This window comes from Herpailurus yagouaroundi, unplaced genomic scaffold, assembly GCF_014898765.1.
Source record: "Herpailurus yagouaroundi ecotype Mexico unplaced genomic scaffold, PumYag 163, whole genome shotgun sequence".
Taxonomy (NCBI): domain Eukaryota; kingdom Metazoa; phylum Chordata; class Mammalia; order Carnivora; family Felidae; genus Herpailurus; species Herpailurus yagouaroundi.
This window is the reverse complement of record NW_024412404.1, coordinates 305,982-323,941: the sequence shown is the minus strand read 5'-3', so window position 1 is coordinate 323,941 and position 17,960 is coordinate 305,982. Positions and strand designations below refer to the sequence as shown.

At 34.5% G+C, this 17,960-nt stretch overlaps 1 protein-coding gene across 2 annotated transcripts in view; it reads right to left on the bottom strand.

Annotated features, from left to right (window-relative positions):
* Window positions 1-1,957: 1,957 nt before the first annotated feature.
* UBE2D1 (ubiquitin conjugating enzyme E2 D1) overlaps window positions 1,958-17,960 on the bottom strand; it is a 34,931-nt gene continuing 18,928 nt past the window's right edge. Inside the window, exons 1-7 of one of the 2 annotated variants that reach the window (XM_040485068.1) lie at window positions 11,820-12,385; window positions 10,524-10,587; window positions 10,399-10,430; window positions 8,291-8,368; window positions 6,651-6,756; window positions 3,817-3,910; window positions 1,958-2,830 (exon numbers count right to left, since the gene is read on the bottom strand). In XM_040485068.1, the coding sequence (XP_040341002.1) occupies window positions 2,785-2,830; window positions 3,817-3,910; window positions 6,651-6,756; window positions 8,291-8,368; window positions 10,399-10,407 (333 nt within the window). In that variant the 5' untranslated portion in view covers window positions 10,408-10,430; window positions 10,524-10,587; window positions 11,820-12,385 and the 3' untranslated portion in view covers window positions 1,958-2,784. Of the gene's footprint in view, window positions 2,831-3,816; window positions 3,911-6,650; window positions 6,757-8,290; window positions 8,369-10,398; window positions 10,431-10,523; window positions 10,588-11,819; window positions 12,386-17,960 lie in introns of those variants that run through there. The other variant, XM_040485067.1, reaches the window with a different exon arrangement.

The window sequence follows — 17,960 nt, the reverse complement described above, 5'->3', positions numbered from 1 at the left end:
GAGGAAAATTAATATCCCCAATCTTTCCATCTTAAAAATACAGAACTGTGAGAGCAGGATCCTGCATAACATCAATGACTGAATGATATACAAAGATAAACAGATCACTGTGATAAAGTAATAAAAGAAATGAAAAACTACATTACATTTTTTTCAAGTTTTTTTAAAAGTTACTCTTTTGAATATTAACTTTCAGGGTTCCTCTTGTTTCTGTGTTTCTTTCTCACCTGATGCCTTATGATCCTTTGCAATTTATAAGTAGTTGATCTACAAAGTAAATTTTTCACTTTCCTTAAATAGTTTAAGGATGGGGGCAAGGGGATAAATTAAAGCAAAAATGAATAATCATATATGGTTTACATAGGTAGGTGTAAAGCCTGTACCGCAGGAACCACATGCTTTTTAGTTGGGGGATGCAAGTCAGGTTACCCTTACAACTTGTATTACTGATTTACTATATGTGGCAGTTACAAGTGTCCAGAATCCAATTTGAATATGGTTTCCAACTGTCTTGGACCACCCAAGACTTCAAAAGGTTAAAATCCTAAATCTCCAAAGACTATTCATTTTCCTCACTCCAAAGCAGTCCCTAAATTAATGGTTAATCCATGGAGGAAGTTCCCTGCTTTGAACTTGCAGTTGTACAAGGTAATTGATGCACTCTTTGTCAGAATTAAGCAAAAACAACATAACCAAAATGGTGACCTGGCTAATCATTATGCCACTGTTGAACTCTTAAGGTTTTTATTTAATTATGGTAACTTGTGTTCACTCTTCCAGAATCTGGTCGTATAATTCAGATGTAAGCAAAGGCAAACAAGAGTTAGACGACTTTCAAAAACTTTAATAAAGAAAAAAAAAGCCACTTCCAAAAATAAATGCCACACAAATCAAAGTTTTAAAAAAGTGGAAGATATTCAAGAAACAAAATCCTTTACTATCAAAATACACTAAATACTGAAATCTAATGATGTTGAGAGTTCAAATTCTGGGTGAATGTAGCTTATAATCATATAGGTAGTAAAGCAGTGTTTTTCATGATATGTCTGTTTCAAGACATTACTTAATAGTACTTTTTAAGCCTCTATTTTCTTAAACATCCACTTCACAATTCATTTAATTATTTTTACATTCATTTATAAAAACACATTTTCTAACAACAGGTTATTTTGTGCTTTAATAATAATGATCCATGATAAAATACTTAAGTGATTTAAATGCTTCGCTAATGACTACATCAATCACAGATTCTTGTACATTTACACAGCTACTGCAATAATCCAAAGAGCTACAACTCTTCTTAAAAATGACACCCACTCAAGTTTGGTAAGCATGCTAAATAATTAGAAATGTATTTTTTTTCAAGTTAAAACATTAAACTTTCTAGCTTTCTTTAAAATCTGCAAAGATAACCTGTTTATTTAAATCACTTTTTAACTGGAAATTTATAAAAACAGAGGAAAGCATCATTTTAGAATTTTCTTTATAACATCTTTAGTAAAAAATGGATGTCCTCTTTCAAACTGTGATGACACCAAATGATAAAAATTCTAGCTTTTAAAATGTTAAGAAATACAATGTCCATTTCATCTAGAGGGGCATTTTAATGAATTAAACTAATGTATTTTTCAGGTCTATACTTTCGTCAATGTGGGTGACACTGCCTTATACTCATCACAGTACTTTAGTAAATAATCCATTTAAAATGTGATCCAAGACAAACCTCAGCGTATTCTAAATTCTCTTCTATAACAAGGGACCAATGTATATCATCCTCTAGACTTTTAATACAGTAAACAGATACAAACCTAAAGAAATAGAATTTTTAAAATCAATGGCAATTAATGCTAAACACAACAGACCTCATTCCCACAATTTGGAATTAATTTTCATGCAAAATTTTATAGTTTTTATCCTTACTTATAGATAATTTATTTCTTTAAGTAATCAAGACAAATAGTAGAAAAAGCATTTTATTTATATGGAAAAAGCTACATTAATATCTGTAAAAGATGTCAATATAATATTGCCTATACAGAAAAAAAAATTCAAATGTGAATAGCAACAAATAAAAGTTACACATCTTCCTACTTAGCAGTGCAATTAATTCACATTGCAATAAAGTCAAGTATAACAAAATCAAAACAAGTGTTTCTCCATAATCAGGATACTGAGAATTACAGTGTAAAGATCATTTCAGGTTTAAGAAATCTGCACTCAATCTACAGAATACCCTAAAACAAGGGAGACAGACAGTTAATTCATTTAATTACCAGTTGTTGGGTTTTTTCAATACTGTTCACAGGAAAAAGGTAACGAGTTTAGGTACATGTACATAGAATATATTTAGTCTATACAGTAAAAAAATACAAATTATAAAGTGAGCTAACAAAGAATGAAATCTGAATACAGATTTATAAAACCGATAACATCTTAGACAACACATACAGTATTTCTCATGTAAAAACATCTAGTTTCAGCAAAAAATAATTTGGTTGCTTTTCAGATGCACTGCAGATCTTGTAAGCTGAAGATGCAGATGTCCAAGTATCTTAAAAACCATAATAAATGTCTTTCTCAATGCATACAAAATGACAAATGCTCTCATCACAGTCTTAAGGGTATTTCTGGAAGTCTGTCTTGCTTCAGAAATACATGTAAAATGGATAAAAATCAAAGATTTCATGGTACAATGAAACAGTAAACAGTGCTCAATTTACTGCTAATGTTGAAAAAAACCTAGATTTTACAGTACTCTGGTATATATGAAAATTTTTTTTGTTTTTACATTGCATATTTCTGAGTCCATTCTCTTGCATGTCTGTTGTATCTGTGGGCATACAAAAGGGATATAGTAAAAACATACAAATTGAACCTTTTAGAAGACCTATTTTATATAAAACTGTATATTCTACCATCTTATACTTAATTGCAATAATCGTTCATATGCCAATTATTGGGTCAATGTTAAACCATACATTAAATAAAACAGAAAACAAGTGATTTTTTAACTGATGGATTTCTCTACAACCAATATAAAAAAATACCTAAGTTATAAACAAAAAAATGAAGAAACCAATTTCTAACAAATCTATAAAAGCCAACCCTGAATGGGCATTAATCTGTAAACTGTAAATGAATCAATGGTACCAGCAAAATGAGGCAGCTTGAAAATTAGGTCAGGGTGGAGGCAGTTAGGGATATCTTCTCTTCTGGGGAGAAGATAAGGAATATAGTATTCAATGCTTTCCAATTATCAAATACTTTTATTTTAAATTTATTACCTAGAACTATGTATAGTTCTTTCTATCAAAAAACATGACATATCATGCAAATATAAACATGTACTATTAAATAGTAAAGGATTAAACACTATGTAGGAAGGAACAATATTTTTTTTTTTAATTTTTTTTTTTTCCAACGTTTATTTATTTTTGGGACAGAGAGAGACAGAGCATGAACGGGCGAGGGGCAGAGAGAGAGGGGGACACAGAATCGGAAACAGGCTCCAGGCTCTGAGCCATCAGCCCAGAGCCCGACGCGGGGCTCAAACTCACGGACCGCGAGATCGTGACCTGGCTGAAGTCGGACGCTTAACCGACTGCGCCACCCAGGCGCCCCAGGAACAATATTTTTTATAAAAATATTTTTAAAAGATTTAAAAAAGATTTTTAAAAAATTTTAAAAGGAACAATATCTTCCATTGGAAAGATAATAAGCACAATTAAATGGACTTAAATATATTAATAATACTTATGTTTTGGCAGACTACCTAGAAATACTTCTAAGCAGAAACTAATATAAGTAAACACTTACTTTTCTTTGTCTGATTTATAGATTTGTGCAATATCTGGTACTAAGGGGTCATCGGGATTAGGATCACAAAGTAGAGAACATATGGACAATAAAACTAGATTGAAAAGAGAACATCACATTAGATAATGATCTATTTTATACAGTCACATGTATGAAAATGACTTTACTGAATACAGACAATGAACTTACAAAGAAAACAAAATAAAATAAACATATTAAATTACATTTCAGATTATCTTTGGTTAGGAGCAAGTATTTTTAATATTTAAAATTATAAAATTACCATACAATGTATATAATAAAAAATTACTAAAACTTTTGAAGTTTTAAATTCTATTTGAATTTCTACTTATTTAAAAAATGCGCATCTCTAAAGTAACTATTAACAACATGTAAACTCAAGAGTTCTCTACAAAAATATTTTTAGGTAATACGTATACACCCCAAATATGGTACCTAATCAAAACATTGTTAGAACGTATCCTAACTTTAGATATTTCTTAGAGATATTTTTGTATTTTAATGAGAAAATTATCTAATGCAGAAGATCTATGTTCTAATCAATTCAAATTAAAGCAATCAAATTACAGTTAACAGTCCAAAAACCATTTCGGACTCATGTTTATGCACTTTTTTACTTTGACTTGGTGCTATAGTTTGCCTACCAAGAAGAAACATTTGTCAGATTTTTTAATGAATCTTTTATTCCATACACATTTGTATCACTCATTTAAACATAATGTGAACAGTTATCAACACATAGCTTGTATAGTATATTAAAATGTAAGTGAAAATTGAAAAAGTAGTTGTTTACTGCCATGTCAAAATACAAATTCAAACAGCTACATTTAAAAAAAAATCTAAGTACCTGAAAAAGTAAGGAACAAGGACTCTGGTTCCTCATTTGTCTGCTTCAATTGCATGCTACCACTTCTGAGGGGGTACAAGGAGTCTTTGGAACAATATTTCATCTTCACCCACCTCTATGTGCCTTTACCTTTTCCTACTCTTACAAATCCACAAGTGAATGTATAAAGCAGAGTTAATTCTTAAATGATACAGACAAGGGGTTGCTCAGGGCTAATGAGAAAACTAACATTTTATTCATCTTCCTTATCTGCCCAGTGAAATTTTATGCCTTGTATATTAAACCAATAGGGTAGATTATCTGGGCCCACATCCCTAGAAAGTTTCCATACTAAACTCATGATAAAAAGCAAAATAAACCATTTAAAATATTAAAAAGTGAAAAATGCACAAATGAGCAAAAGTATAAGCTACCCTATAAAATAACCAAGAGGGAAGTTCTTCATTCCCCACTCTTGCTGTCAAGAGCCAGGTGCCCTGATTTCACGATCATGCACACAAATCAAATGTTTTAAGATAAGGAAAAAGGTAGTAATAGTTAACATTCATTTGAGTGCTTACTATGTGCCAGATGCATAGTGACCTTATATGGTAATACTATTATAATCCCCATTTTACAGATGAGGAAACTGAGGCTATTAGAAATTCTTCTTAAAGGATAGTTTCCAGAAGCCAACCATACTAATAAATATTTATAAAAAGCTGCAAGAGTTAGGAGATAAATGCTTAACATCTGGCAGTCTGCCATTTCTTTTATATGTGTAAGTACTTAAGCACTTATGCCAAATGAATTTCATTTTGTGATACCATTCCAGGAAAAGAGTATATTAATTTGAATAACCCTTCAACAGAAAATTTTTCCTACATCTACTGCATAACAGTTACACTATGTGAGATTTTTTAAAAAGACACTAGAATCGACATGAACATTTTAAACAAATATTTTAGGTCAGAAAAGCTGCCAGTCATAATAACTAGCTGACCTGAAGGGCTACTACTTACCTAATATTTGAAATAATTATGGCTGTGGATGCTGCTTCCTATAATCCTTATCACTTTTATAAAAAATAAGTTAAACATTCAGGTAGCATTTATTTAAAAGACATTTTAAATGACCATAGATTCCTCCCCTGAATCCTTCAAGAGAAGTAAGTTTTCCTAAATTTTAAAAAAATTTTACAAAAAGGGAAAACTACCAAATTACTTCAGGGGCAGATGCTTCTAACTCAAAACAATATTTTGAACAGTCAGGTTCTCTTCTGCTAGAGAAACAAGACATGAATTAAGAGGGCTGGCACAGCAAATAGTATTGGCTAATAACAAAAAGGCTTCAGATAGTCTAGGGTACATATCTGATAATTTAGCAAAGAACAAAACTATATATCTGTGAAAGATGAGAATCCGCAGGGATTATGTTATCAGTCATTACAATAATGTTACTGATTATTCAAAGTTTAGACTAACATGCTAAATGTAGTGCATTATTCTAAAGAGTGAAATGTGTCATTCACTTTAAATCAGTTATCAGCCTAATCAGGTATTTCCTAGATGAAGTAAAAGATACAAAGCTTTACTCATTACATCAACAATCCCACATAATAAATGAGGCAGCTGGTCCCAAAATCTTATTTTTACTCTATCTCTGTCTCTCTCTTTAAAGCCCAAACTAAAGGGGCAAAATGTCAACAGGCTTATCCAAATTTCTAGCTCTAACATTTAAGATTTCTCTCATTTTATCATTTATATTTGCCCATCAACCCCTCCCCATAAGTTAACTGCTAAAAGCAAAAGAGTAATAGAAGAACTAGGTAAGAAAAGCAAAATCAAAGCAGGAGAAAACACAGATTTTTTTTTTTTTAACTTTAGTCCCTGAATACTTCTGCTAATACTTCCTTAAATATTTAGTCCCTAAATATTTTTTCTGTCTCACTGTTATCAGCTGTTATAAATCTGATAAATGAAATTACCTTTTGATACAGTCAGAGCTGGTGACCATTGTGACCTCAGGATATCAAGACAAATACTTCCATTACTGTTTATGTTTGGATGGTAAATTTTTGTTGTGAAAGCAATCTAAAAACAAAACAAAAATGTGACAATCCATGATCTATGAACAAAGAGAACCAATTTGCTCTAGAATTTTATATGACCTTAGAGGAGAAATGTATTCAACACAAATTGAGCATCTACTTTGTGCATACATAGCTACTGGGAGTATGAAAGCAAAAAGAGTCAGTATCCCCTTTCCCCCCCCCCCCCCCCCCCCGGGAATTGAGAACTATTTTTGGAATATAATAAATAAGCCTATAATAGCTGGTATGACTGGCTGAGTAGTACCTGAATAATTAACCATGGCTTCCATCATCCCTCAAAGTAATCCTTTTCTTAATTTGAAAATCACTGATACTTACAAGTGATGCCTGGATCTACAAATAGAGTGCTGACATTGTTCCAGAGGGAAGTTGCGGGGCCTCAGCCTGTTACTTATCCTAAGGAATCTGCTAACAACTCTAATCTTCCACAAGAGTTATTGTTATATTGTTTCATAAATATAATGTTAATCAGGTGTTCTTAAAAATATAAAATAGGGGCGCCTGGGTGGCGCAGTCGGTTAAGCGTCCGACTTCAGCCAGGTCACGATCTCGCGGTCCGTGAGTTCGAGCCCCGCGTCAGGCTCTGGGCTGATGGCTCAGAGCCTGGAGCCTGTTTCCGATTCTGTGTCTCCCTCTCTCTCTGCCCCTCCCCCGTTCATGCTCTGTCTCTCTCTATCCCAAAATAAATAAATAAATAAATAAAAATAAAATAAAATAAAATAAAATAATTATTTCAAGTGACAGAATTTGTTAACAAATCTGTCCCTCCTTGATGTCACCATCATTTATTTTCTCTTCAGGTCTAGTCTAAATTTAATTTAATAAGAACATGTTTTTATTTTCCCTACCATACTTAATAAAGGGGCTGTGTCATATTTACTTTTGTAGTCCCCAATGTAACAGAATATTGGAGGTGCTCAATAAATTTTTGTTGAATACTTAAGAACTGAGAAATAAGGTCAACTTTGGAAAGATAATCCTCTGAACAGAAAAGTCTGATTTTTGGGGGCACCTGGGTGGCTCAGTCGGTTGAGTGTCCGACTTCGGCTCAGGTCATGATCTCACGGTCTGTGAGTTCGAGCCCCACGTCGGGCTCTATGCTGACAGCTCAGAGCCTGGAGCCTGCTTCGGATTCTGTGTCTCCCTCTCTCTCTGCCCCTCCCCCGCTCATGCTCTGTCTCTCTCTCTCTGTCAAAAATAAACTTAAAAATAAAAATTAAAAAAAAAAAAGTCTGATTTTAGACCATTAAAAAATTTCCCAAACTACATATATATCTAATGAGGAGGGGGGAAAAAAAGGTAAAGAAGCTAATTTATAGTATATCAGATACCACCTTTTGTTTTACAGATATAGTCCAATATTTGAGTAAGAAAGCATATTTTAGATTCAGTGATTTTACAGAATAGTTTGAACATGCTAATCTACCCAAAGTCTCTGACATCATGAACATATCTTGGGGTAGAAAGTAAAATCCTTGATAAAGGAGTCACACCAATCATAAAACTAAAAATACCTTTGGTGGCTTAAAAGGATAGTCTGTCGGAAAATGTACAGTGAGAAAGAAGACTCCACCTTGATAGGCGCTATCAGGCTGAAATTACAAATATTTGCATCAGTGTTTGGTTATTATATTTATTTAATAACCTAAGATGATTTCCCCCCAAATATATTTGAAAAAAAAATGCCATCATTTTGTCATAAGTTCAAATCATTTACCTTAAAAACAGGTTTCCCTTTGCAGGTATGAAGGAAGACAACAATCATGATGGTTAAACATAAAAATCGCACACACACAGTAGTGTGACTTACTCAAACAGGTCTGTTTATGAGTAAAGATTTTTAAAGATCAGTATACATGCAAGATTGCTTTGAGAAAAGAAGAATTTTCTGCAACAGTAATCAGTATGGGAAAAAAGGTTAGGGCTATGTTTACCTTTTTATTTCTGATAGTCCTATAAGAAAGGGGCAAGAATAGAGATAAACTAAAAAGACCAAGTTATAAAAAGGAAAGGCTAAGTAACACACAATGCAGACCTCCAATCTTCACTTAGTAACAGTTAAACCCTAAAATTCTATTTTGACTCCTTTATATTTAATTAAATTTATCATGTTAAACTACCACTTTGGTAATAACAGCAAGACTATCATTACTTCCTTAAGTTTCTGCATATACATTAGAGAACTGTACAGTGTAATTATTCTTACTAGTTTAATTCTAGTTCATCAAAAATTATAAGGAATGTGGAAAATTTAAGTAATTACAATCAACAGATATGGTCTGCTCAGATATTCAAATCATATTATAGAGTGGCATGTATGCATTACTAAAATACATGTAATGTGATCACTACATGTGATTCACCTAAGAAATATCTGTGAAGGGCTATATTTCAAGTGGTTAGGGTGGGCCTTTTAATAATAGTATTTTGAAGGTTCTTAGTAAGCAATGAAAAACAAATACCTAGATTCTTACTGTTGTTATTTAAATAAGTATGTTGCATTTTACCCTTTGGTAAGCTAACTTAATATAACAATTTAGTAATTTGAGACATTTTCCTAGGACTCCAGCTCTGAAAATTCAGTAATTGCTATTGTTTTTAAAAGTGAAACACAAGGCAATATGATTAAAACCTCTATGGCTTACGAGATACAGCTCTTTCAGGGGAGGGAAGAGAGAAAGATGTTCATGGAAACATGCTACTAGTATACTCTCACCCAGAAGGTTGTCAATGCCCATTCTTATGCAATCAGTTTTTTGTGCACAAAAGAAAAGCCTGTTTCAAGTCATAACTGCCTCTTCGGTATAGAAAGAAATAATCTTAACAAAGGTGGTTAAGTGTTAAGAAAAGCCAATCATAAAATCACAGGTAATTCTGAGTTCAGTACAATACACCAAAAACTAAAAACAACCAATCGTGAGGTGGCAAAGACAGATCCATTGCAATATCTCATCCATTCTCTCACACATGCGAACAGTGAAGAAAGTTATTGTAAACTGGTGCTTGTTACTTGCAGGTATTCCATTACTGAGTTAATGAGACTCATTTCTAACCTACAAAACTTGGTGATGTGACAATAATGCTTAGTTCTGAACAACTGACTTTTGTGTTTAAAAACAGATGGGGTGCCTGTGTGGCTCAGTTGGTTAAGCGGCCGACTTTGGCTCAGGTCATGATCTCACGGTCCGTGAGTTAGAGCCCCGCGTCGGGCTCTGTGCTGACAGCTCAGAGCCTGGAGCCTGTTTCAGATTCTGTGTCTCCCTCTCTCTGACCCTCCCCTGTTCATGCTTTGTCTCTCTTTGTCTCAAAAATAAACAAACGTTAAAAAAAAATTTTTTTTTTTAAACAGATAAAGCAAACACACAGCCTGGTTGCACTATGCATGATCGATGACTGTGTAATGATCAAGGATGTGGCAAAGGAAAAATCACAGTGATCCTAGCAAGTATTTGCCACCATTGCTTTAGAAAATTATCATAAATCCTTTAACCGTATTTTTCTTCCTGAGTGATTCAGAGTACAAAAAAACTCCACCTTAGCTACAAACATCTGATCACAGGTGAAATGGCAAGAATGAAGTATGGCTGAGAGAATTAATTTCATATTTGTGAATCATACTTACAGGTCCCATAATAGTTGCTTGCCAGTGGAACACTGAAACAAACAAAGGAGTTTTGGAGTCATTAACAAGTGTTCAAACCTATATGATTAATGGTAGCAAAATCCTAGCAAGAAAGCAATGCTTACAGTCATCTCCCACAGGTCCAGCTGAACAATGAGCAGGTGGGTCACGTTGTAGATCACTTAATTCCTGTAGCAAAGCAAAAATACTTAAGGTTAATTGTTTTTCCAGTGACACAATCATAATAATTCATGAAGACACAAACTATTGTCTTTGTATAGAATAGACACAAACTATTTACTTCAAAATAATTTTAGGCAGTTCTATTCAAAATATGAAACAGTCAATGTACTGTTACTGACTGGTAGAAGAGGATGGGAGGTATGAAATTCCTTTGTGAGATAGCTCCAAACCTTGAAAAAATTAAATTGATTACAACAGTTTTTCTCAAATATTCCTAAGACAAAAATATTTATGAGTATCTACCGTATGCAAAGTAATTTATGTAAGTGCTAGATATATAAGAATGCTATAGAGGTGTCTTGGTAGCTCAGTCTGTTAAGCATTCAACTCTTGATACCAGCTCAGGTCATGATCTCATGGTCATGAAATTGAGCCCCATCCCTGCTTGGGATTCCCTCTCTGCCCCTCCCTTGCTCATGCAAATGCTCTCTCATGTAAAAAAAAAAAAAAAAAAGCGCCTATACTATAAGAATATATGAAGAACAACTTCAGTAGGTTTACAATCTACTTTGGGAGTGATGGCTGACAGCCAAATGGATATTGAAAGAACAACCTGAAGATTAAATGGGAAGAAAGGAGAGAAGTCAGGCCATATTTGAAAGCCTGGCACATTGATTCATATGCTCTTTTCTGCTCTCAAGGAAGCAAATGAAGGATCATGGAAATGACAGTTGGCCAGTCCTGGGTTGACATTCTAGTTCTGCCATAACTAGCATCACAAGCCTTGGAGAAATCATTTAACTTCCTTACCTTCACCCCAAATTTGAAAGGTATAAATTCAATATAAAAGATTATACATTAGGACTGAAGTACCCACTTCAAGTTTGGAAGATCAGAATGTCTTTGAGGAAGTGGCATCTAAGTTGAAAAATAAGGATGAATGGGAATTTGTTTTGGGAGAAATGAGTGACACTGTGAGGTAGAGTGGCAAAAGATGAGGCTGAAAATGTAGGCCAGGCCGACAACAACTGAGAACAATACACATCATACCAAGGATTGGGGGTTTTAAAAAGCTGCATGATCTGATTTGAAAGATGGCTGACTGGTCTTTGTATAGAACAGATTAGAGATGCAAAAGAGGAGAAGCTATTAGTATAGGTCAGAAAAATGAGGGCTTGGGGTGGAGAAGTAGCAATGAGATAAAAGTGGATAGAAATGAGATGTTCTGAAGAGCTTACCTCTCACAGAGTTTCATGATGAAATTACATGTATAGAGTTAAGGAGAGAGGTCACAGATATTTAGCATGAAGATTAGTGGCAGCTAACATGTACTCCATGTTTTATTGTCCTAACCACTTCAGGGGGTAGGTGTTATTATGGTACCCATTTTACAGGTGAAGAATAAAGGCAAATGTTTCACTGTGTCTCTTTATAACTAGTATAGGGTAGAAGTAGGATTCAAAACCTGGCAAACTTCTAGCTTTTTAGCTTCACAAATGTAGATTCCATTACTGAGATGGAATACTAAAAGACAAGTTTGTTTGGAAAGTACACATATTGAAACAGGGATCCCTGTGGTATCAAAGGGAGATTCAGTTAATCATGCATGCAGATCTGGACTTTAAAAGAGAACTAGGTTAGAAACTGGAAAATCGTTGTCTCTACCTGGTACTTAAAACTGTTGGATTGATATAAACCTTTCCATGGGAACACATTTAAATACTGTGTTTCATCAAATCTAAGATGCCATCGAACATAAATTACATCCTTATTTTCTGTACCAACAATTAAGGAGAAATGCTACCAATTAAGATACCATCAATTATAAGATGAATCCAGATTTTAGACATGCTACAATGAAAAATATGTGCACCTTAGAATCATTGTATAATTACAGCAATGAGTTCAGTGTTCTAACAGAGACAAATATGGAAGAGGATGTGGTAGGAAAGGCCTTCCTAAGAAAGTGACATATGAGCTTAAAACTGAGCCAAATGCAAACTCTGGTCTCCTTCTTCCAAATCTTCTCCAGTATATCTTGGTACTTTCATTTTGTTTTTGTTGCTGTTATCTTCACAGCCGGTGCTATATTCTTCTTCCTGATAAGAATTTAACACAGTTAGCAGCTTCTTTGCTCCAGGTATAGTTGAACAATAAAGAGGAAGATTTCAGTCTTTGACTTAGCAAAAATGGTCAAAAAGCAAGGCTTGGAACTTCAAGTCCAGGTGCCATTACTCACTTGCCATATGATCTTGGGCAAAACATTTTTTTTTTCCTCTCTAAACCTTAGTTTTCTTCAATGTAAAGTGGCATTTGTACCTTTATCCATAGTTTCTATAACAAACAAGAGAAATGATACATGTGAAATGTACAGCAATCCCTAACATGTAGTAAGCCTTCAAGTAAATGTTACGTTAATATGGAATGGATAACTGTACAATTCTCTAGTAGCAGAATGCAATTATTGAACAGTTTAAATGACTGGGGGAGGGGTGTTCCCAAGTCACAGATCCATTTTAGATGACTGTGCTTTATTTAATAGTTTTCTAATCTGGGCTTTTAGGAGATTACTTCTGAAAATATTAATCACGTTGAGTTTTCTAAACATTAGTGTAAATGGATAAATAGGACTAGTTTGCCCTTATCTTAACTACAAAACCAGTTGTTTAGAAAATGAGTTTCCATAGTTAAAAAACTGGAAGTTATAAATAACTTCCATACAGCTTTTACAGAACTATTGTATGTGTGAATATATCAAATATACATAAATACATAAATTTATTTTGTATACTAACAACTCCATACTAATTTTATTTGTAATAGCCTTGAATCATGTTCAAATTTTAAATGTTAAACTGTTCTTCAAATCTCCTTAACATATTATAGGAAAATAAAGGTTATCTTGTTTTTATATTTTTGTGCCCTGATTCTACCTCCTGTTAGGAGCGGTTAGAGCTCAGGACAAGAGAGAAAATCTCACAACTGAACTGTAAAGGTTATGTTCTTAAGTTGTCTATTTAAAGCTCACTTATTATAGGAAAGAAGCAGCTGACAGTACATCAAACATTCTTTTTTTTTTTTTAATAAGGAAATTTTGAAATTTTTTTTTCAACATTTATTTATTTTTGGGACAGAGAGAGACAGAGCATGAATGGGGGAGGGGCAGAGAGAGAGGGAGACACAGAATCGGAAACAGGCTCCAGGCTCTGAGCCATCAGCCCAGAGCCTGACGCGGGGCTCGAACTCACGGACCGCAAGATCATGACCTGGCTGAAGTCGGACGCTTAAACGACTGCGCCACCCAGGTGCCCCTACATCAAACATTCTTAACAGTGAGATTGATCATTACTTACTAATAATGACACTAATGCTTAGGTGAGGAGACTAACACATCCTAGACTTTTTAGGCGTCTAAATATCTAAGGTTCTATACCTTTCTTAAACCACATCTCTAGAAATATGCCCTGATATATTTGGAAATATATAAATGAAACTATTTTGTCTAGGTACAGAGAGAACCAACAGAAAACAAAAGGCTCAAAATATACTCTCCCTCACCCAGAAAACTACAGATTCCTAAAACTGAATAAAGAAAAATGAGGAATTCTGAGACTTGCTAAGGGGGTGAAATATATAACAAACAAAAACTAAAACCAAAGAAACCAAAACCCCACCCTTTTGTTCTTAGTCTATTCAGCAGCCAGTGTACTTTTAAGATAGGACACACACACACACACACACACACACACACACACACAAAGCAAGAACCATTTATCCTTGTTAAATTGTCTCTTCTGATTTAGTTTACTCCAAGTTTTTCAAAAACTGTCTTATTATTGATTTATAGTTTTTCTGATTTAATTGGCATTCTTACTTATCTACTTCTATTATCACAGCCACATAAATTTTCTATTAACAATAATTTAGTGACTTATGTTATTTCAAAAGGAAATTCTAGGATTAGTAATCTCTTCCTTTGCTCCTCTCTCCACTGTCTCTGTAAGAATCATCACTGAATTATACAAATTGCTCAAGTCCATAAGATCCTCATGTAAGAGCCAAAACCTAACTTCACATTTCTTACTGCTCATGGAAGCCGCTCTAAAATACAGTTCACAACCCGACCCTGGCTCTGACTTCCTGAACACTTCTTCCTATTCCACCAAGTACCTCGAAATCTAGGATGTACACTATAGGTAGTCTCCAAATAACTGTTTCATTTTAATCCCTTGCCTAGGCCTCCTCATGGCCATGCTTTTACCTCACACTGACTAAAGGCAAAAGGTCTCAAAGACAAAGCATTTAAAACCATTTATTTTTTAAAATTTTTTTATTATTTATTTTTGAGAGACAGAGAGACAGACTGAGAGCAGGGGAGGGGCAGAGAGAGAGGGAGGGGCACAGAATCCAAAGCAGGCTCCAGGCTCTGAGCTGTCAGCACAGAGCCCAACCCGGGGCTCGAACTCACAAACTGCAAGATCATGACCTGAGCCGAAGTCGGACGCTTAACTGGCTGAGCCACCCAGGCGCCCACTTTTGTAACTTTTTAAAGAAAAAATAGTGAAATTTTACTCAGGTTCTTAGGTATTTTTAAAAAGATGAAAAGACACTTTTTTTCCACTACACTTAAAATAAACATCTTCTCTTTTCACTAAATAATTTTTGTAAGAGGAAAACCGAGGAACTATCTTAGTACATATCTTAATACATATACAATATATGTACTAAGGAGACATAACAAATAAATTCAGTGTGGGGTCCCAGAATGGATCCTCAAATAGGAAAAGAACAGTAGAAAAACTGGTGAAATCTGAGTTAGGTCAGGAGTTTAGTTTATAGTATTGTACTTAATGTTACTTTTTTCATTTTGATAGATGTACTATGGTTATGTAAGTTGTAGATATTAGGGAAAAATAGGTGAAGGATACATATGAATTTTTTGTATCATTTTTTGTAACTTTTCTCTAAGACTAAATTTATTTCAACGTAATAATAACGTAAAACATTTTTTTGTAGATTTTGTACATTTTTCTAAAACTTAATCCACTACTTTCCTTCTCAAGCTTACTTCTTCTCCTGTGTTTCCTAGATCTACTAATAGAGTATTAGTCTCCCAGTCACAAGGCTCAAAAATCTCAGCATCGTTTTGACTCTTTCTCTTGCCCTTCATATATAGTCAGATGAAGAGTACAATATATTCTCAATATCTGTTACACTGCTTATCACAGTTACCTCAACAACCAATTATAGTACAACTATAATTGCTTCCCAAATCTATGCATTATGTGTAGAATAATCTTCTAAAAGCACAGCTCTATTTCATCTTCCTTTAGAAAATTTCAGTGGCTCCCGCATTGTTTATTAAAACCAAACCTAACCAAGGAACTCAACCCTACATACTCAATTGGGTTCTCTTTCACAAGCTTGCCCAATAATACTCCAAAGAAGTCCCATGGGTTTTCTAAAACACCTTCAGGAGGTCTATGCAGACAGCATTAATTTCATGATAAAACTTACATGTTATTTACCTTTTTTCACTCTCAATATCTCATGAGTATACAGTGGAGTTTTCCAGTTATATGGCATGTGATATTGTAACAGACTGAATTCCTAAGCAGATATGAGGATTCAACTATCATGTAATTCTTAGATTTTGATTTTTTTAATTCTTATTTATTTTGAGAGAGAGAGAGCACAAGCGGGGGTGGGGCAGAGAGAAAGACAGAGACCGAATCCTAAGCAGGCTCTGCACTGACAGTGCAGCTCCAATGTGGGGCTCAAACTCATGAACCGTTAGATCATGACCTGAGCCGAAGTCAAGAGTTGGATGCTTAACCAACTGAGCCACCCAGGTGCCCCTGGAAAAGTTATTTTTAATAAAAATGTTACTTGATGTTAATATGTAATGGTTCTGTTATTTCTAAATTACTATTTTTAAATTTGTTTTTGTTTCTCATATGGTAAATATTAATAGATATAACCCATACAAACAAAAAAGCTCTTTGAAGCCCTCAATGCTTTTAATACAAGGAGGTCCTAAGAACCAAAAGTTTGAGAGCATCTAGTCAGGTTCCACCTGATTACTTGGTTGTAACAAGGCTAAATTTTCTGGCCTTCACAATTTTCTTTCTCCTAAAATAATCTTTCTGTTTCCCTATGCCCAAAATTTACCCATTCTCCTTAATAGTGGCCATCTTCTCAACAGTCACTGACCACAAGTTTTGGGGTCAGACTTGGATGAAATCTGGCCTTGCACTAACCTTTACTAGCTGTGTGACTCTGGGCAACTTAACCTCTTTGAGTATCAAGTGCCTCATCTGGGGACATCACTGGTAACCCTGAAGAACTATACTGAAAATTGAATGAAAATGCAAAAGTACCTAAATATTTGGCATATATAATAATAAGAACTTATTTCTTCCCTCCTTTTCCTCTTCTACCAGAATGTTTTTTTTTTTTTAAACTAGGGTTTTAATGCATTTTATTCACGGATTCCTCCATAACCCTTAGCACAATGCCTTTCATATAGGGTGTGTGATATGATTTCAGCTAACCAATAAAATTTAAGGAAAAACATGATCAGCAGGGAATAGACAACTCAAATTTCACTCTTTTAGAAATACAAATGATTAGGGTGCTTGGGTGGCTCAGTCAGTTAAGCGTCCAACTTTGGCTCCATTCATGATATCATCTCCAGTTCGAGCCCTGCATCATGCTCTGTGCTGACAGCTTGGAGCCTGGAGCTTGTTTCAGATTCTGAGTCTTGCTCACTCTCTGCCCCTCCCCCGCTCATGATCTGTCTCTCTGTGTCTCTCTTTCTCAAAAATAAATAAAAGCATTAAAGAAATGCAAATAATTAGACTTGGCAACAGAATCAGAATCAATTATTCCCTTAGGTAGCCATGTAGACTACATATAATAAAAAGAGTATTGTAATAACAGGTGTTAAGAGAGAAGAGTGCAGTTCACTTAAAAACACCGAGGTGGCCTTTTAAGTAACATATAATCATACCTAAAAATGAATCTCAAAAGAATATTAATCATTAAACTATTAAAAATCATGCTACTGAGATTCCGTGTCTCCCTCTCGCTCTCTGCCCCTCCCCTGCTTGCCCTCTGCCTCTCCCTGTCTCTCAAAAATAAATAAACATTAAAAAAAAATTAGGATGGATAAAATAAGAGGTAGACAATAACAGTATTTTTGAAGATGTGGAGAAGTTGGAGCCCTCACACATTGGTGCAGCCACAGGTTGGCAGTTCATCAAAATGTTAAATACATGAGAGAGGGAAGATGGCGGCGTAGGAGGACGCTGGGCTCACCGCGCGTCCTGCTGATCACTTAGATTCCACCTACACCTGCCTAAATAACCCAGAAAACC